This window comes from Ailuropoda melanoleuca, chromosome 3, assembly GCF_002007445.2.
Source record: "Ailuropoda melanoleuca isolate Jingjing chromosome 3, ASM200744v2, whole genome shotgun sequence".
NCBI classification, from domain to species: domain Eukaryota; kingdom Metazoa; phylum Chordata; class Mammalia; order Carnivora; family Ursidae; genus Ailuropoda; species Ailuropoda melanoleuca.
In genome coordinates this window covers 48,910,429-48,931,798 of record NC_048220.1, presented here as the reverse complement: position 1 = coordinate 48,931,798, position 21,370 = coordinate 48,910,429, and the positions used below count along the sequence as shown (strand labels likewise).

The 21,370-nt window shown below is 36.7% G+C and overlaps 2 protein-coding genes across 2 annotated transcripts in view; one reads left to right on the top strand and one right to left on the bottom strand.

Annotated features, from left to right (window-relative positions):
- FCHO2 (FCH and mu domain containing endocytic adaptor 2) overlaps positions 1 to 21,370 on the bottom strand; it is a 114,065-nt gene that overhangs the window by 12,562 nt on the left and 80,133 nt on the right. Inside the window, exons 18-22 of the mRNA XM_034656344.1 lie at positions 18,952 to 19,055; positions 14,565 to 14,694; positions 9,473 to 9,584; positions 5,746 to 5,901; positions 5,252 to 5,384 (exon numbers count right to left, since the gene is read on the bottom strand). Coding sequence (XP_034512235.1) covers positions 5,252 to 5,384; positions 5,746 to 5,901; positions 9,473 to 9,584; positions 14,565 to 14,694; positions 18,952 to 19,055 — 635 coding nt within the window. The remainder of the gene's footprint in view (positions 1 to 5,251; positions 5,385 to 5,745; positions 5,902 to 9,472; positions 9,585 to 14,564; positions 14,695 to 18,951; positions 19,056 to 21,370) is intronic.
- LOC117801514 overlaps positions 1 to 21,370 on the top strand; it is a 98,747-nt gene that overhangs the window by 76,169 nt on the left and 1,208 nt on the right. The window lies entirely within an intron of this gene.

The following is a 21,370-nucleotide window of genomic DNA, read 5'->3' as shown; positions in this document are numbered from 1 at the left end:
ACGTGGCCTTTATTCTGTTCAGATACATTTCCTCTATGGTTTGTTTGGAGTTTTTATCATAAATGGATGTTAAATTTTGTCAAATGGTTTTCCTGTATCTACTGAGAAGATATTTTTATACTTCATTTTGTTAGTAGTGTACCATGCTGGTTGATTTGTCAAAGTTGGACCATCAAACTTGTCATCTCCAGAATATATCCCACTTGATCGTGGTGTATGACCCTCTTAAGGTACTCCTGAATTTGCTCTGCTGACAGTTGTAGATTTTTGCAACTATTTTCATCAGCAATATTGGCCTATAATTTTCTTTTCTTGTGGTATCCTTGCCTGGCTTTGGTATCAGTGCTGGCCTCAGTGCTGGCCTCATAAAATGGACCTGCTGCCTTCTCTTGTTTTTTGGAACAGTTTGATAAGCATCAGTATTAATTCTTCTTTGAATGTTTGGTAGAATTCACCAGTGAGTCCAGGACTTTTGTTGCTGGGAGGTTTTTGATGACTGATAGTCTCTTTACTAGTAGCCGATCTATTGAGATTTTCTACTTCATCAGGATTCAGTCTTACAAGGCTGTATGTTTTTAAGATTTATCTATTGCTTCTAGGTTGTGCAATTTTTTGGCATAAAATTGTTCCCAGTGGTCTCTCATGACTCTTTGTATTTCTGTGGTACCAGTAGTAAGGTCTCCTCTTTTATTTCTGATTTTATTTATTTGAGCCTGCTCTCCTTTTTTCTTGGTGAGTCTAACTAAAAGTTTATCAATTTTGTTTATCTTTTAAAATAACCAGCTCAGGGTTTTTTTTGTATTTTTAATCTGTATTTCATTTCTGCTGTTACTTCTATCATTTCACTAACTTTGGGCTTCATTTTCTAGTTCTCTGATCAGTAAAGTTATTTTGAGATTTTCCTTGTTTCCCAGGTAAGCATTTGATATGAACTTCCTTCTTAGAACTGCTTGGGCTGCATTCAATGCATTTTTGTGTTGTATTTCCATTTTCTTTTGTGTCAAGAGAATTTTTAATTTCTTTTTTGATTTATTCATTGACCCAATGGTCCTGTAGCATATTGTTTTTTTTAAAATTTTTTGAAAGATTTTATTTACATATTTGAGAAAGAGAGGGAGAGAACGCACATGAGCAGGGGGAGGGACAGAGGGAGAGGGACAAGCAGACTCCGTGTTGAGCAGGGAGCCCAACGTAGGGCTCAATCATAGGACCCTGGGATCATGACCAGAGCCGAAGGCAGACACTTAACCGACAGAGCCACCCAGGTGCCCCCACAGCATACTGTTTAACTCCACATATTTGTGAATTTTCTAGTTGTCTTCCTTTAATTTCTAGTTACGTATCATTGTGGTCAGAAAAGATGCTTGATAAGATTTCCAATCTTTTAAAATTTATTAACACTTGTTTTGTGGCCTAACCTATGATCTGTCTTGGAGAATGTTCCATGTGCACTTGAGAAAAATCTATATTCTGGCTTTTGGATGGAATGTTCTGTATACAGCTTTTAAGTCCATCTGGTCTAACACGTCATTTAAGAACAATGTTTCCTTATTGATATCTTGTCTACATGAGGTAAGTGGGGTATTAAATTACCCTATTATACTTATCAATTTCTCCCTTTAGGTCTGTTAATATATGCTTTATATATTTAGTGCTATTATATATCACTATATAATGTCCTTTGTCTCTTAATTTCTCTTATTTTAGAGTCCATTTTGTCTATTAACCTACCCCAGCTTCCTTTTGGTTTCTATTTGCATGGAACATCTCTTTGATCCCTTTACTTTAACTCTGGTCTTACATTGGAAGTGAGTCTCTTCTGGGCAGCATATAGATGGTTTTAGAGTTTTTAATCCATGCAGTCTTCTGATTGGAGAATTTAGTCCATTTACAGAAATTGACAGGTATGTACTTACTGACATGTTGTCAACTGTTTTCTGTATACTGTCTCTGTTTCTTGTGCTCTTCCTTTGTGGTTTGAGGACTTTATTTTGTGGTATGCTTAAATTCCTTTCTCATTTTTTGTGTATCTACTATAGGTTTTTGCTTTGTAGTTACCATGGGGCTTACATATAACAACCTATATTTATAACTGTCTATTTAAAGTTGAGAACCACTGAAGTTTGAAGATATTCTAAAGCTCTACCTTATTTTTAGTCTCCCCCAACATTTGAGGTTTCTGATGTCACATTTTATCTAGTGTACCCCTTAACTAATTATTGTATGGTTATTTTTACTACTTTTGTCTTTTTATCTTCATGCTACCTTTATAAGTAATTAATCCACTACACCTTTACCATAATGGTTACCTTTACCAGTGAGATTTATACTTGCATTTGTTTTCTTATTAATTAGTGCCCTTTTCAGCTTAAAAAAAGTCCTTTTAACATTTCTTGTCAGGCTGGTTTAGTTGTAATGAACTTGTTTACCTTATGCTTATCCAGAAAACTCCTTTCTCTCTCCTTCAATTCTAAATGATAACTTTGCAGGGTAGAGTATTCTTCATTGGAAGCTGTTTTCTTTCAGTACTTTGAATGTATCCTGCTGTCCCCTTTCTGGCCTGCAACGTTTGTGCTGAAAAATTTGACAGTCTTATGGGGGGCGGACGGTTCCCCCTACATGTAACAAGTGGTTTTTCTCTTGCTACTTTTAAGATCTCTTTAACTTTTGATACTTTAATTACAAACGTCTTGGTGTAAGTCTCTTTGGGATCATCTAATTTGGAACCTTCTGGTCTTCCTGGATCTGGATGTCTGTTTCCTGCCCCAGGTTAGGAAAGTGTGCTTTTCTCTACCCTCTCCTCCTTCTGGAACACCTATAATGCAAATGTCAGTCTGCTTGATGTTACCCCTCTAAGACCCCTGAGCTATCCTCACTTTTTTCATTCTTTTTGCTGCTTTGATTGGGTGAGTTCCACTGTCCTGTATTCAGGTTCACTGATCCCTTCTGCTTCATCTAGTCTGTCGCTGAACACCTCTAAGTTTCTCGATCAGGTATTGTATTCTTCAGCACTGTGACTTACATTTGATATTTGATGCTTTCTTACATTTTCTATTTCTTTGTTAAAGTTCTGTGTCCATCCATTCTTACCCCAAATTCAATGAGCATCTTTATGACCGTTTCTTTGAACTCTCTATCAGGCAAATTACTTACTTCCATTTCGTTAAGGCTTTTTTTCTGAGGTTTTTATCTTGTTCTTTTATTAGGAACATTATTCTTTCATTTCTTGATTTTTGCCTGACTCTGTTTCCATGTATTCGATGAAAAAGCCACCTCTGCCAGGCTTGAAGGAGTAGCCTCATGTAGATGAACCTTAACATTCAACCTTGCCCTAGCTGCTACTTGTCTCTTGACACTTTGTGATTATCCAAGCAGCCTATTCCTTTTTAATAGCTCCCAATTGTTGAAGGTGTGCCAAGACCTGCCATTATTCCAAAGGAGGTAATGGCACCTACACTGAGACTGATTGGAAAGAAACCAAACCATCAGGCAGCAGCTTTTAAAGCTTTTAAAGGGGGATAAAGAAAGCAGATATACACAGTCTTGTAAGACCACAAGCATAAGACCTGCTAGCCACCAGACAGGTGTCTGCTAGGCAACAGGTGGAAAAACCAGGGCTCCAGACAAGTGTATAAGCTTCTTTGTGGATGATACCAGCAAGCCGTAGCAAGGCAGAGGGAAAGTGCAAAAATGACAGTGCTCAGCCTATGTTCCCTGGATGGTAAAGACAGTACTTGCTTAAAAAAAGAAAGAAGGAAAGAAAGAAAGAAAGGGTGTAGAATAAAAGAATGTATATATATGGCACCTGCCAGCTTTCACAAGTTAGCACTAAAATGCTGCCCGTTAGCCCCTCTATGCCTGGAGAATATCCCTATAGGCCCCTGCCTCACTGGCTTACATTATATGATTAGCAAATGAATCTTTCACAGATAGTCTGGGTACCTTCTGAATGGCTGCTTCTGCCCTGGTCCCTAGGGTGAGTGAATCTGTGTGAGAGCCCTCTAAAAGCTGTTTCTCAGATCACTATAGCTCTGGGTATCAAGGGCATAAGCTTTGTTGCTTTCCAAAGACAGATGTCTTGGGGCTCTTCTCTCAGGTACAGGTCTTAAAAGCTGGAATGCCTGATGTGGGGTAGGAACCTTTCACTCAGGAAGAAGCTCCAGGTTTGTGAGTTCCCTTCTGATTGTGGATTGCAGTGCTGGAGGTGGGTCTGTGGGGAGACTGGGTCTCAGCCTCTCCTGCATGCTTCCACGTGACCCTTTTCTTCTTTGCTAATGTGAAGAATCGGTTGAGGTAGTTTTCAGGTCTTTTTTAGGGGAAACTGCTCCAGACACAGCTGCAGACGCGGTGTGTCCATAGAAGGAGGAGCGCTCAGGATCCTATGTTGCCATCTTATACTACCTCTCCAACTCTGATTAGTTGTGTTGTTTTTTTTTTTTTATCGTCAATATCTTTTCTGCATTAGAATTCCTAACTGGTTATTTAGAAAAGCTACTAATGTTTGCATTAAACTCACCACTTTACTAAAAGCTCTTATAGCAAATAGTTTTTCAGTTGATTCCCTTGAGTTTTCCAGGAATACAACATCACTTGTAAGTAATAATATTTGGGTTCTTCCTTCCAGGATTTATTACTACTTATTCTCTTGTCTACCTGTTCTAACACATCCAGAAAAATCTTATACCGTTAACGAGCATTACCGGTGTCTTTGCCATTCCAGACCTTACCTGCTTTATGTGTTTCATTATTAAGACTGATGTTATCGGTCTTTTCAGGTTAAGGACAAATTCATGTATTTATATTTACTCAGTATTTTAATCAGGAATAGATGGTGAATTTGATCATCTGTTTCCTTTGGCTTAACAGATTTTATTTTGAAATATCTTTAGGGATGCCTGGGTGGCTCAGTCGGTTAAGGGTATGCCTTTGGCTCAGTTCAGGATCCCCAGGGTTCTGCAATGGAGCCCCGCATCGGGCTCCTTGTTCAGTGGGGAGTCTGCTTCTCCCTCTCCTTCTGCCTGCCACTCTCCCTGCTTGCACGCACTCTCTCTCCCTGACAATAAATAAAATCTTAAAAATATATATATAAATACACACACACACACACACTAGCTTAAAAAAGAAAAGGAAAGAAATATCCTTGAATTCCTGGAATAAACCTCATTTGGCCATGACCTATTACTCATTTAATCTGTGAGATTCTATTTGTTAACATTTTGATTAAGGACTTTTACAAGGATAAGACACTCACCTGATACTTTAATACATCTACATTATAGTAAGAAGCAGCTGGGTTCTGCTCTGACAGCTTCTTGAGGTAGACAGTAACAGCTTGCATGTTCATCCAAAAATCTTTTGTGTTAGAATCACACTGTGATGGATCACTGTATGTATAAGAAATATTTTTGTTATTTTAACTGACCTGGCTTTATCCTTTGCCTCTGTATTGTCATTCGGTGACCTGGGAAAGACTAGTAGGAATAACTCAAAAGGTGGGACGAGGGACAACTAAAGTTAGGGGGATAAAGAATAGAACATAGCAAAAACTTGCTTGAACAATGAAATAATGCACAGGAGAGAAGGATTTAACTACCACCACCATCACCCAAAATACACACAGACAGCAGAAGGCTATTTAATAATAGTAAGTACTTTTGGTATTGTCACCCAACTCAATGATTACTGCTTCAATAAAGAAGGAAAAGTTTTACAGAAATGTGACCTTCAAAACAAAAGTAAACAAACCTGAACACAAGTTGTGCATTTGGAAGAATTTGCTCTAGTCTGCTGATATTTTTCACCCTGAAGCACAGCACAGCTGGAGACGGATTGCTAGTGAAGACTTTAATAATTCCACTCGGGAATGATATTGTCATGTCACCAGTGATCTTCACAATACACCTGTAATTAGGGAGTTGGAAAATTTTAAGTGCTGTATATGAGGCATTTAATATCCATTTAAAACATACTAGCTTTTAAAAGGATACATAAAATCTTTCATAATTATGGATGAATATTTTTTTTCAATTTAATTACTTAAAAAATGATTGTGGAGGGGCTCCTGGGTGGCACAGCGGTTAAGCGCCTGCCTTCGGCTCAGGGCGTGATCCCGGCGTTATGGGATCGAGCCCCACATCAGGCTCCTCCGCTATGAGCCTGCTCCTTCCTCTCCCACTCCCTCTGCTTGTGTTCCCTCTCTCACTGGCTGTCTCTATCTCTGTCGAATAAATAAATAAAGTCTTTAAAAAAAAAATGATTGTGTGTGAAATGGCATATGCATGTATCATCAACTTTGCTTAGACTTAAACTCCAAACACAAATGCAAACATAAAGATCATATTCTTTCACTTGTTTGTGGAAACCATCCCCTGGCTGTCCTATAAGGACAATGCTTCCCTGATAAAACTATCCCCACTTGGAGCTATTTTTCCCTGTAAAACCCCTCAGAGTCCTGGGCCTGACAATGGCAGTGGGAGATGTCTTCCTTGCTTCTCCCTGCCCCTTCCAACTCTCCATTCCTACTTCCTTCCTAAAAATCTCCAGCCTCTTTTGTAACCCAAACCATCAAACTATACTACTTGGTATTCCATTCAAGTTACCTTCAATACTCCCTTTCATTTTTCTGAAAATTTTACCTCTTGGCCCACTGTCATTCTGCCTCTGTACCACTACTCCTATCTTCATTTTTAGTGATTTCAATATCCACACAGATAATCCTCCTAATAATCTGGTCACTCAGTTCTCAGCTCCTTACCTCCAATGATCCTGTCTTCCAGCCTATCTCAGACACACCGCAGCCCCTCCAACATCTCAATTTCAGCCTCCCCACTACTCTAATGGCCACTTCTCCTCTTTTCCCGGCTCATTCTGTCTAGTACCATGTCTCCAACTTCTGCAATCCACTGCTCCTACTGCCTTTTCACTCATCCCTTCAGATCCTCATTTCCTTGTCTCTTGGGATTTCCTGGTCCATCATTATGCAGTGCTACCTCTTCTCACACCTTCTTTCTCCTCCAACTTGCAATATTCCTTCCCCCTACTCACAGCCATTGACCTTACTTTAAATTTTACTGAGTAGATAAAATCAGGAAAGAACTTCCTCATAGTCTCACAACTGAACTCCTACTTGATGCTGTAGCCATACCTTCCCTCCTGTTTCAACAGATGATCAGTTGATCATCTGTTGAAACAGATGCACCTAAGGCCAATCTCACTGCTTCTGCACTGAAGCTCATCATCTCCTACATATCCAAGGACTTCACTACTCATGGAATTGTACCCTTTCCTGCAAGTTCAATTTCTTCCCAAAAATAATGGATCTTTCCCATTAGTGTACAGACATACTAAAATGTATATCTTTAAAAAAACAAACTAAAATTAATACAAACTTTCTTTGATTCGATCACTTCTCTGCTGCTACCACTCCACCTCGCTCCTTCCACTTGGAGCAAAACATCTTGAAAGTTTACTATACTTGTTCTTTCCAAATATAGTCATATTTGCATCATCTCCTGCTCTTGCACTCCCTCCAAGCATGCTTTCATCTCCAACATTCAACTAAAATCACTCTTGTGAATGTCACCAATGATCTCCATAACGTCAAAGGTCCATTTTTCCTGACGTAGCATCAGCATCAGTTATAGCTTCACACCTTCCTTCATAAAAGGGTTTTATTCACCTCATTTCTGGGACACTGCTCTACTGGTTCTCCTTTACCACATCACTGTCATCTTCCTGTTTTCAAAATACTGAAGGAAGCCAGAGTTCTCATCAGATCTCTTCTCTATTCCCTGAGGCCTGTGGCTTTCAGGATTGTATACAAATTAATCACTACTAAATGTTTTATCTCTCTAGTCTAACACTATTCCCTGAACTCCAAAATCATGTATGTAGTTGTCTTAATAAGTACTTCCAATTCCTCCCTTAGCAGATCTTGACAAACCTTGTTTTCAAAAGGAATTCAGTATCTCATTATTACTCACGATTTCCTCAGCTAATAACCTTATATAAGCGGCCATCATCTCTCACCTGGACTGCTGTGCTTAACCTTCTCTCTCTGCTTGTACTCTGGCTCCTTCTAGTTTATTCTCCATATGCCAGCCAGAGTGCTCCTTCAAAAACCTAAGTAGTCTCATCACTTCTCTGCTCAAAAGCCTTCACTGGCTTCCCACCTTGCTCAAAATAACTCCAAATTCTTTACCATGGTCTACAATTCCCAACCTGATCTGGTCCCTCTAAGGACTGTGCCTACTCCCTTCCTTGCTAACTCCAACGCAGTGACATAGTTCTCTCTGCTTTTCATCGAATATGCCAAGCATGCTTCTACCTCAGCTTTTTACACTCAACTGGAATGCTCCTCCCTCAGCCATCTGCATGGTTTGCTCCACAATGTCTTTGAAACATCTCCTTAATTTAACATCAAAAAGGTTTTCTCTGATCATTTTACCTTAAAAAAAAAATGTAGCCCTCTATTGTAATTCTGTCTCCTCTTACCCTAGTTTTTCTTCACAGCATATATCAATACCACTCCCTTTCATGTTGTTCAACATACAATTGTCCATCAAATACTCAAGTGTGGAGGATACTTTAATAAAGAAAACAAAGTTCTTCTCTAAAAGTTTTGCATTACCGTAAGAGAAAACTAGTAAGCTGCTTCTTGCATGATAATACAAGCTTATAATAGTGTCTTACACACGGTAAGCACTCAAATATTTGATGAATGAATGTATGTTGAATGAGTATGGTTATACATGAAAAGTAGGAGTGCTCATTCACCAAAACATTTTCTTAAAAGAAGGGGGCTAGGGGCGCCTGGGTGGCACAGCGGTTAAGCGTCTGCCTTCAGCTCAGGGCGTGATCCCGGCATTATGGGATCAAGCCCCACATCAGGGCTCCTCTGCTATGAGCCTGCTTCTTCCTCTCCCACTCCCCCTGCTTGTGTTCCCTCTCTCGCTGGCTGTCTCTATCTCTGTCAAATAAATAAATAAAATCTAAAAAAAAAAAAAAAGAAGGGGGCTAAACTGATTCCTTGACAAGAGTCTCATAAAGGAGACCTATATTCTAGGTGTCTCTGGCAAACATAACACTTTACCAAAGATACACATTATGCCAAGATTCAGAGTTCTATCCCTTTCTAGTTAGCTGCCATCATCCTGGTCTAGAGATATGTCAAACAACGGATGGGTCATAATGGTCATAAACCCTGGGCAAGAATATAAATAAACTGGGGGGGGGGTGGGAAGCCATTACTACTGCTGATTATAGTGATTTTTTTTTTTTTTTAAGAAAGACAATTGCTAAATGACTATATTTGAAAGCAAAAAAAGGCAGGTAAATAAATAACAGAAAATTCTATTACAGAATCAAAATTAACTCTGAAAATTTACCACTAGGCCTTATGCCCACCAAACACATGCACGCGCACACAGACACACATGCACACACACACACACACAATCTTTTTAAAACTAACTTGGTGGGATCTGCTCCTTTAAAATAGGCATTAACAGATTCTGTGAGGGCAACTGCCACAGGTAAGGTGTCTTGATTTCCAAGGCTAACAGGGCTGGGACCTCGTGACACACCTAGAACACATACAATTCATTTGTTAAATCCTATAGAAAGACATTTATAAAATAGCAAGACAGGTAAAATCACAATGTTAGCTCGTCACATATGAATCTATTACTGGTTCCACTGATGCCTATATATAAATCTGAAGGTTAAGAAATAGAGCATAAAACACAATGGAACATAATACAGAGGACGGAAAAAAAATCAGGAAAACATGTCACACTGACTTCTTTTAAATAAAATGACACTGAACACTTGGGTTAAGGAATATCAGAAGGAAAAAACCTTTCCCCGGAAGAACTAAAATTACTAAAACATTTCTTCACAACCCTTCAGATACTAAATTGTTTTGGGTTCTTCCAATCATATATGTCAGGGCATTAAACTGGATTTTTTAAATTTCAGCTATTTCCATCAGCTATTTCTAAATGATACACTACTCATAATTCTTTCATTTCTTCTTCGTCTAATGCTTACATCTTATTTCCTTACCTATTAAATGGGACTGTTATTTTTTATAACATTCCTGACATAAAGTTTACTTAGATAATATACCTTTAGAGTCAAATCATATAAATATCAGTCTTTTAAAAGAATAATAAAATGTAAACAAATTTAACCTATGCATGTGTTCAGGTTTGTTTTTTCTTAACCTAAGCAAAGTTTCTGGTTTACTTCATAATAGGAAAATTCCTCAAAATAGCTGACTGCCTTTCTTGACAAATGTACTCTTCCCATTTACACCTTACCACTATTGCTACTGATTGGAAAGTGGAGGATTTTATTTAACATATAATAAATGATGAAATTTTATCAAAAATAAGCCAATAATATAGTTTATCCAGTTCTTGTGCTAAGAATGAATAATCTAGGTCAACATGTGTCTCTGAAATTTGAATATATGCTTTTGGTCTCTGTAAGTGTCACACACTGTTCACAGCCACCAGGTATTTTTATTTCAGGTAACAGTACCTACAATGAAAGGCAGAGTTACTTCCGAAATACCTAAAATACTAATTCTGACAAAAATCAGTACTAGCTCTCTGCCTCACAAGTGACCCTGAGATTCTACAAACAGTGAGAAAGATCCTTTGTTAGCTTTAACAGCCAGGAAGATTTTGTGGTATTTGATATTTTGAAGGAACAGGAATTTTGACTTAGAAGGTTCTTCATAGTTTAAAAAAAAAAAAAAAAGCTCAGGGATGAAAAATAAAGCAATACAAGAACTGCTTCTAGGCCAAGGGGAAAAGTAACTGCCCCCACCCAGACTGTTAAAAAAACAAAACTTAAAATTTCATATGAAAATTAAAAACTCAGTAATATAAAAATCTCAAAAAAATCACAACAGCTACTATTTACTAACTCTAACATGTGTCCAGCACTCAGCTAAGGCGGCATGAAAAAAATGCTACCTTTTGGAACCAGAAGTAGTTTTACAAAGCAGGAGCATACTTAGTGAATGAGGGATGGCTAGAAAGATGAGAGGAGATGAAGATGTGTCTAGAGAAATGTGTAAGGCCCAGATCACAGCATGGAGGACCTTTAATTTTCTCCTTATGGCACTAAAAGCCACTAAAAATGTTTAAGAGAAACATGGCTACATTTTTCATTTAGTAGGATCACTCTAACACAGGGTGGATCCTGGAATGAAGAGAAAAATGTCTGTTGTCAGGGATTCAATTTTGGATCAGGTGAGATGATTAACTGAAAGATAAGGGGGCTGATCAAAGGCAGAAGTTTCAGGTATGTGCATAAGAAAATGTTAAGTGAAAAAAGCAGACTAAATACAGATTAACTGAATACAACTATGAAACACATGCTTGTGCACTGGAAAAATTTCACTGTATGTGTGAATTAGTTCAGTGAACTTTAAAAAAAAAAATACATTGTTCTAGAGTCACCAGAAATTCAGAAACGTGTATTTTTTGGAAGAAGATGAGAGTTTTGTTTTGTTTTTTTTTTTACTAAACAAAACTATATTCTCAATATGAATTTAGTCTTTTCCCTTAAACCACCTACAACATATGGATATTTACATAGTCATGGGTAACATTAATGTCTGCTCCTACTCTGACATTAAAAAAATCAAAAGAAACTTACATGTTATTATTTTCAATTATCCAATTTGGGCATATAAAAGGAGAATTCTTGAATTAGTCCCTGTAAATTGTTAAGCCCATTATTGAAATCGTGGCAAGTAAAAAAAAGCACTGAACAGTAGGGGAAAAAACTCAAAATCCACTTAACATCTTGGCATATCCCCTTTAGTATTTTCTATTCTTGTTTTCCTTTCAAGATCATATTGCATATGCATAGTTCAAAAAAATGTCTGACATAGGAAATATGTAATCAAGCCCTTAAAACAGTATAGAAGTCTACATTTATAAGGTACTATTCAGAATAAATCATTTCTTAGAAATAAAAAATTCCGTCTTCTTTGGAAGGATATCATGTGTTCTAATTTTGGTGTCATTGTTCTGTATTTAAAGAACTGTATGTTTTGAAAATTCCAAGAGCTTATAAAACTGAAGTAAGAAGTATCTTCCTGTAACAATCAATGGATAATTTTGTGGAATTCCTTTCGGCTCAAGATTAAAAAACACTCCCATTTATTTGCTACCTTTATACCTCTAACTTCACCTCACAATATGGATGGCTTTCCTAGGACAGCCTTTGCTGTGGGAGTTGAGCTATTACCATTTTTTTTTTAACTGACAGTCTTTCTGCTTCTTTTCTAATCACTTTTTCTCTGGTTCTGACAACTTTAGCAGTAAGATTTATGGACATTCCTTAATGTCGAGGAGGAAAGAAAAGCAAGGAGATGGAAGGCAATGCAAAAATACTGTAGGTTTTCGTAATTGGGGAGTTGATATCTATAGATCCTGTACAGCAACTGGACATAATTAGTACAAAATCGAGAAAGTTAAACCTTAGAGTTATTCTTGACTTCTGAGACAGGATACACTGCTGAAAAAGGAAAAATGAGGTAACAAAGTATTTTAGATACACTTTAGGATCATTAGTCAACACATACGTTGCTTCTCATACAATACCTTGTGAAGTCTCACAGTGCTTTTCAATTTCAGAGAGTGTTCCAATCAAATTATCATCTTCTATCATATTTAAATAAAACATATTGCAGGAAAAGAAAATATTTTCAAGAAGAATAAAAAATAGAGCTGAATAAGCATTAAAATAAAAAAGTCAACTTCTATGGTAGATTTAAAGTGCCTTTGTTGTACAAAATCCACATTATATCCCACCTGCCTGTATCATCACTATCACCTACCTGTGGTTCTCCTATTGGCGGCACTGGCCCAAACTAAAATATGCACCTACTCAATCAAAAACAGTTTCCATCACAAACTGAAATCCTTCTAAATAACCTAGAGAAAATGGAGAACTAAAGCAAATTTTGGCTACCCAGACCACCTGTCTAACTTTTAGTCATAAAAAACAGGTGGGTCCTTTAAAACAGAGTCTGCAAAAACCAAAAATTTAAAAAATCACACAAAGAAAATATAAGATTAAAGTGCTAAATACAGCAAATAGAAAAACTTACTAGATGTATTATACCTGAAGTTGAAAGAGAGGAAAAATGATATGCTCGTAAAGGTATATAAAATAAGATGGTAACATGTTTGGACATGTAAAAATCAAATAAATTTTAATCTCACGTTCGCTTATATAATGTTATTTTTACGATTGCCACACTTAGAAAATGCATTTCTCCTTTCTGAGTTTTGACTAATGAAATTGGATATAATTAAATCTGCTTACATAGGGCTATTATTCTCAAACTTAGCAGGCATCACAATCACCTGGAAGGCCTGTTCAAAAACTGCTAGCCCCACACTGAGTTTGGGATTTTTAAACAGTCTGTTTCTAGTAAGTTCCCAGGTAATGCAGACAGATGGTGCAGGTACCAGGATCACACTCTGAGCACTACTGGATTATGCTGAGTTAGTGGGCATCAGTGACTGGCATTATCAAAGATAAACTCACTACTACTTAGCACAGACAGTTCTAATTTTGATAAGAATTTGTCACTCCCACAACACAGCAGCTTGAAGTGGCTTTGTGCATTGTTATACTAACAGTGGGCGAGAAATGTATTAAGGAGGGCATGTATTGCATGGTGCACTGGGTGTTATACGCAAGTAATGAATCATGGAACTTTACATCAAGAACTAGGGATGTACTACTGTATGGTGACTAACATAATAAATTATTTAAAAAAAGAATTTGTAGAAAACATTAAAGTGAAGACAGAAAAATGTCTTGAGCAAAATCTAGACGTAATAAAATACTGGATTTATTTGGTGGGATTTAGGTCTATACTCTTGTACCCTGCCATCTACTACTTTTACATCTTTGTGACTTAAATTCTAGTAGAAATACTTAATTGCAAGCACAAAATTCCTTTAAGTTGAATCATTATTAAAATAAAAACTCCAAGGAATGCCAAGTATCACTTCACATTAGAAAGGACTGCATTATATTTCACCTTCAACCATTAAATTGGCCAGTAGTTTATAAATAAGATGTACTCTTAACACTGTTAAAAAAAAAAAAAGTCTCCTATTCAAATAATAGAAACTGTGTAACAGAAAAGAAAAACGTGGCTAGGGGCGCCTGGGTGGCACAGCGGTTAGGCGTCTGCCTTCGGCTCAGGGCGTGATCCCAGAGTTATGGGATCGAGCTCCACATCAGGCTTTTCCACTATGAGCCTGCTTCTTCCTCTCCCACTCCCCCTGCTTGTGTTCCCTCTCTCGGCTGGCTGTCTCTATCTCTGTCAAATAAATAAATAAAATCTTAAAAAAAAAAAAAAAAAGAAAAGAAAAATGTGGCTAATTTGATAATGCCAGGTGTGTTTCCAAAAAACCAAAATTTCTAATGTTAAATTCTTCATGATCTCATTAAAAAACAAAATTTAGCCCGATCATACTTGGGATGCTACTTGTCACATGTAAGCTATGATAATCACTTACCTACTGTTGGAGTATTGGCAGCACTTAATGAGGCTGAAGATGAGATAGAGGAAGAACTTTCTGCCCGGGCTAAAGGAGCTGCAGGAGGTGGGCTGGTATTGGAAGTTACAGGTGGGCTGAATGGCCTGGGCTTAAAAACAAAAGGTTATTTACCAAAATGCTAAAACAATTCTTCCTTATAAGAAAAGATTTTTAGGTATCAGGTAAGATTAATTTTAATATATTAAACCAACTTTATTGTTTCTTATAACTAAAAATAGAAATGCCATAGGTCAAATCATTTTCAAGAGTAGATTTAAGGCTGAGAAGGCTATTTTAAAATAATGCTGTCAAGAGAACCTTTATACATGGAACATTTTCTCTATTTCAAAAAGTATGTTTCAGACAGATTCTCAGAACTTAAATTGTAAGTTTAAACAGTACGAAGACTTTTCATACATACTGCCAAACTGCTTCCCAAAAGGATTATTCACTTTACTGCCTATAAATATAAGAGAATATTTCTCCGCACCCTTGTCAGCAATGAATGGATGAGCCCGAGAAAAAGGAAAAATAATTTCAAAATTGATAAAAATAAGACTGGCATTTTGCCTTTTAGGAGTTGTCTGTGTTAGCTTTCTCTGATTTAGTTTCGGGAGGGCTTAGTATTACCTGAGCTTTCACTAATCCTTTGCTTTATTTGCTGCAAACCCTAAATCTTGTTTGCCCTTTATTTTCAATGTTTACAAATGTGTCCATTTTCTCTTTATAATTCCTTGCAATGCTTCTTCATTGAGACAGTTTAACGCATAAAAGAGGTTTGAGAAAATCTTACTTCTACTGTCTTCCCACTTTTCTAAACATAAAAACAAATACAAAAAATAGAACTTCAGTTCATTTCTTTTACCTGGGGAAATGGATTTTTCCCTTCCACATTCCTAAGTGTTCCAATAATAGATGAGGAACACTTCCTCAGGGATTTCATTTTTTTAAAATAAGGCATATTTACCTTATTTAAAAATAGCCTTTTCCTGCTTGTAAAAGTATTAAGTGAAAACAATACTTATTTACAGCCTACTATATGTCAGGCCATGGGTTAGATACTACATACAAAGCAGTGGCTAAAAAAGACATTGTTCCCGTCCTCAATTATCTGAGGGGCACGAAAAACAAATGGCAGAAACAAAACCCTTTATAAGCATTCATACACTAAAATTAGCTAACTCTTGATTCTATAAATATACACTTACAGATACACACTTAAATAAAAATTAGATACCATCCAAAGTGTTTTATATAGTAAACCCTCCACTCCTGCAATTAACTATTTTTAAACTATTAGTTCCAGATAATGGCTTTTTAATGACTGATAATGATGACTAATAGATTGAAATAATATAGCAAGGTGTAAAACCGCAGCTCCCCGTGTACACAGATGGAAGCAGTGCAGGGCGTGAGGCCAAACACATGGAAAACGCAACAGCTATGTGAAACCTGCAAGCTTAGAAAAAAGTCTTGAAAAACTACTGTGGGGGAAATTTCCCCTTCTAGCAACATGGCCTCATGACCAATATCATGTCGCCACAATTTTATAATTTACAGTTTAGAATGTGTACTTTATAATTTTTTAGGAAAGGACAAAAACACCCATTTTTTCAAGTGGTTTTCTCTGACTTTAGAACAGCCCTGTCCAGCGCAGGAGCTGCTAGCACTTGAAATGTGGCTAGTCCAAATTTGAGATGAGCTTGAAGTATAAAATACATAGATTTTGAAGACTTAGCACACACAAAAAGAAAAGATACTCCCTTTATACTGATTACATTATAAAATGATTTTTTTAAATGAGTAAACAAAATGTCAATTTCACTGTTTTTCTAGTAGCCACGTTAAAAAAGTAAAACTTTAATATATGTTGCTGCATATTTCTATTGAACAGCACTTGTTAAAAACAGCAGTTTCTAAACATAAACATGCATCAGAATCACTCAGAGGGCCACTTGACGGAATTTCTGATTTGTCTGGGGTAGAGCCAGACAAATCACCTACCAAGATCCTAGGTGACGGTAATGCTGCCTGCTGCCGCTAGTCTGGGGACCAAACTCTGAAAACAACTGCTCTAGAACAATGAGGCATTCACCACAGGAATGTGAAAGGGTGTGATTATAGACCCTGTGAGCATCGAGTTTCCCAAGAAAAGCACACATACAGGCACGCAAGGAGAAGAGCACTCTGATGTAGAGCTGGAGAGAATTCTTTCTGGTGGGCAGCACAGCAATAATAACCATCAAGAGTCTTAAAAATGTGCTTTAGTTCATGAATTTTACCTTAAAATTTTTTACTAAGGAAATAATGTCTGCAAAGTAGTAAACAAAAGGATATTCATTAAGACAATGTTGAATAGTGAAAACTTGGAAATAAACTAAATGTCAAATAATCACATTTCTAAAAACCTTTGAAAATTTAATGCTGACAGTGGTGTTACAAGTGGTGTTATTTATGCTCTGCAGCCGTTTCAAAAGGTGCTCCTTGAAGCCCTCAGAGGGTGGTTTCGCGAAGGTTCACAATGCTAGGGCTGGGAGTAAAGGGTGAAAGAGTCAAGTATAAAAGTCCCACTTTTACTTATTTAATAGATTCCCAACTTAAGATCATTTGACAAAGGTTTCTACCACTTGAAAGAAGTTTAAAATCTATGGAATAATTCATGAAATAGAAAGACAGTTCCAAAATATTTTCAAAGGTATGACCTTTGATTTATCATTCACAGGAACTTTTCTGAGCGATTACTTGCACTCCACAATGTTGTGTTTTACACACAGTAACTCATTTAGGTCTCATACCACCTATTATCTTTATACCCATTTACCCATAAGGAAACAGAGACTCCAAATACATAAGTTGGCTAATGTTGCTCAGGTAATTAGTGACTAATAAGCTTGTACTTTTTTTAACAACTATGTTTTACTGCATCTGAATAAATACTTAAGCACTCAAAAATTAATGAAAGGATATATATAAAAAGGTTAACTGAATATCTTTGGGTTATGAAATATGGAAGGGATTTTAATTTTTTGTTTTCTCTATTTCCCAAATTTTACATCATCTTTTAATCAGGAAAAAAATCCCATGTTATTAAGAGGCAGTCATTTTTATATTTGTCAAATAATCATCATCTCCTTCGCAGCCTGTACCTAGGGTCTTTGAGTTCACTTCCTTAAGTCTGTTTGTTAGGATAAGAGGAGAAAGATGTCACCATTTCAACACTTGGTGTTCCAGCCTTTTCATTTATTCATGAAACATCTCCTCACTATGTGACAGGCATTATGCAAAGTATGAGATTGGCTAAGGTATAGTCCTATGAAGGGAACACACAAGGAAAGTATATATAATATAATTTGTGCACTAAAAGAAATATGAACAAAGTATATGGGTATAAGGAAGAGAATGACTAAGTTTACTTGGGGAGGAATAATGATCAAAGAGGGCTTTAGCTAGATGATGTTTAGCTGGATCTTAAAAAAAGAGACCAGTTTCCTACATAGACAACTGAGCGGCATTTCAGTCAAGAAAGCAAAATAAGACATGGATGCATAAGAGAGCATGATGTGTTTGGGGAACAGTGGAAAGTTTCAAAGGTCTGGAACACAGGTTGCAAAGAGGAGAAAGTTGGGCAGTTAGTCTGGTAATAAGGTAGGTTGTTGAGGCAACTTGATAAGAAGTCTTATACATTCAGCTAAAACATTCAACCGCATGGATTATGGGGAACCACTGGAGACGTCTATCTGGGGAAAAAGGTTAAGCCTGACTTTTAGAAATGTAATACTGGCAATTAGTGTAAAACATGAAGCAAAGTAGAAGAGATGAGAGGCAAGAAGATTGGTTTGGGAGAGCCTCTGAATATAACTTGTAGATTTTCTTTAATTATCTGACAACTTTTGTAGGCCACAAGTTTTCTTGAAGCAACTTAACTTTGGTAATTCAGTTAAGTGACCTGAACTCCAGTTTCTTTACATATAAAACAAAGCTGGACTAGATGCCCTATAGGATTCTCCTGGCAGTATACTTCTAAGCCCTAAGAACAGGCCACCATGTCTTCCTTAGTATTTGACTTACAGCAGAATTACATGAGTATTGCTTCTTAACTGTGGAAGAATGGGTACTAAATGGTATTTTTATAATGTGCTAACTTTCTCAGGAATCTCCTTTCCTCCTGAACAATGTCTTTTTCCATGGGTATGATCACAGAGATAATATGAAGAAGTAAAGGAAGTGTTGGCTGGAACTTTTCTATACTTTGAAGACTTGAGTAGACAATTCCAAGTGCTTAACTGTAAAGGGACATATAGAAAAGATATCATTTGCATCTTACAATCAAACAGTTATAATTTAAAAAAAAAACCTGAGTACATACTATTTCATTAATCCCACTGAGTTTGCCTGAAGTAAGCTTTGGTCTGGAAGCAGGCCTTGGAGGTGGGACAATGGTGCCTACAGAAAGAGGAGTTGTGGGCCTGGCTGGTAGGGGGAAAAAGAGAATTTGAAGAAAATCATTAGTATGTAGCAATCCTTACATAAAGACATTCTATTATAGAGGAACTCTTAGGACTCAAAAGTTCATTTTCAGGAGTTTTTAAATATATATATATATATATATATATATATATATAATTATAGATATTTTTTGAAATACTGGGAAACTATCCAATAGCTTTTCTTGAAGCTAACAATATCCTGGAAAAAAAATTTTTCAGTAGAACTGACACACATCAACTGTATTCCTGTTGCAATTCTTTATACATATAAAAAATAAAATCTGATAAATTAGCTAGTAAAAATAAACCAGTTGAAGGCTAAGGTCTTTAGTTTATTGCCAGTACATCTACTTACAGCCAGTAATGTCAGACCAAGCCTTTGAAGCAACACCATCGAAGTAGTAACATGAACTCTAAATAAAACACTTACCTTAAGTCAAATTAAAAGTTGAATCACATTGCAAATTTTCTGGTGATAATTAAAAGTATTAAAAATATCCTATTTATGAAAAAAATTCCCCCAAGTCACTATAATTAATTTTTGGTAAGAAAACACCTTATAAAAATCCGATATAACATTCACTGCTCCTAAATCCTACGTAAATTTAATGTTCACTGTTTTTCAACACCATCTGCAAGTTTTGCCACTTTATAAATCAGACACTAACCTGAGTATTCCTAATTAAAAATAACTCCATCATGGTAGAAATTAATGAAATCCAAGTGTATATCATCAAAAGTCAAATGTGTTAGCATAATCAAAACAAAAGTGAAGAATGGAAGCAAATATGTTTAAATCATTTTTTTTTTTAAAGATTTTATTTATTTGTCAGAGAGGGAGAGAGAGAGAGCGTGCGCACGAGTAGGGGAAGCGGCAGGCAGAGGGAGAAGCAGACTCCTTGCTGAGCAAGGAGCCGACATGGGAATCAATCTCAGGATCCTGGGATCATGACCTGAGCTGAAGGCAGATGCTTAACTGACTGAGCCACCCAGGCGTCCCTGTCTAAATCATCTTTATTTTAAAGGATTTTCAAATCCCTTCGGTTCATTCTAGAAGGTGGGGCTGTAATTCAGACTGAAGAATATAGATGGGAAGAAATATAAATCTTTATATTCTTTAAGTTTGCAGATGTGCAAAGTTAAAAAATATATGTAAGGCCTCAGTATATCCATGGAGAAACAAACTGAGGACACATGGTCATGGATGAAGGAATATAGGTGTGAAAGGAAGGAGAGTGGAGGCCACAGGAAAAGACCTAAAGAAAGGTAGTCACAGAAGCATGCAAGTCAAAGCCTGAGGGGGTATGGAATCCTTTAGGAAAGCACATCCTATGAAAGGATAATAGATACAAGCACAGTTCAAGTTGCTTGAAGGAAACAATAAAAAGCTGCTAAGAAACCATGTGTAGATTCTAAGGCTGCTGCCTTCTTCCAGTGAGCAACACTTCTTTCAGGCTGCGTTCCTACTTTAAGCGGTACAATGGAAGAAACATGCACCAACCTGAGAACCGTAACAGTTCCCTGTGCTACGACATACTGACTTTAGAGAAAGACAGGCTCATCATCAATGAAAACAGCAGTGACCGATACTCAAGTTATTTTAAGCTTGTGAGAGCTTAACATCGTAGAGACATGTATACCTGAGCTTCATTACTGACAAATGGCCTGTCCAAATGGTATTAAGATTGACTCCAAACAAACCTAGCCTGGTAAAACTGTTAAGGTTCAGCTCTTTCAAATTATCACAATTTGCTTTTTCAAATTCCAAATACATGCTAGTTTCAAGTTAAGACTCAATTACTATACATTCAGAAAAATCAGTGGGAGACAAAGAGTTTCTGTTGTACTCTTCAAGTTCCTTTAGCTGAAGGAGGGGAAAGCACTTGAAAACCAGAAGCAACAGGAAAATTCTTGAACAAAAGTATGAATCTACATAGCCAAATAGTTTTCTTGTTTCAGGTTAATATTTATTTTAATCACTTGAAAAATGTAGTAATACATTTTCAAACAAAAACAGGAGTTCAAACTTTCTTATTAACCGAGGAGAATAAGTGTGGGCATAAAGAAGCTTAAAAAACTTATGAGTAAAACTGAAGGTCCAAAATACATAAAGCCATAATTATTCCTGTTTTCTCAGAGGAGCAAAAGGTAACTCTTAACAGTTGGTAAAAGTCTAAACACTGATACATAAACAAAACCCTCCTATGATAAATCTTACTGTCGACCATCTCTTCTGTTCATGAATTAACTGAGCACTTGTGGTCTGCAAAGATTCCTTAAAATTATCTTTTGAGAAAT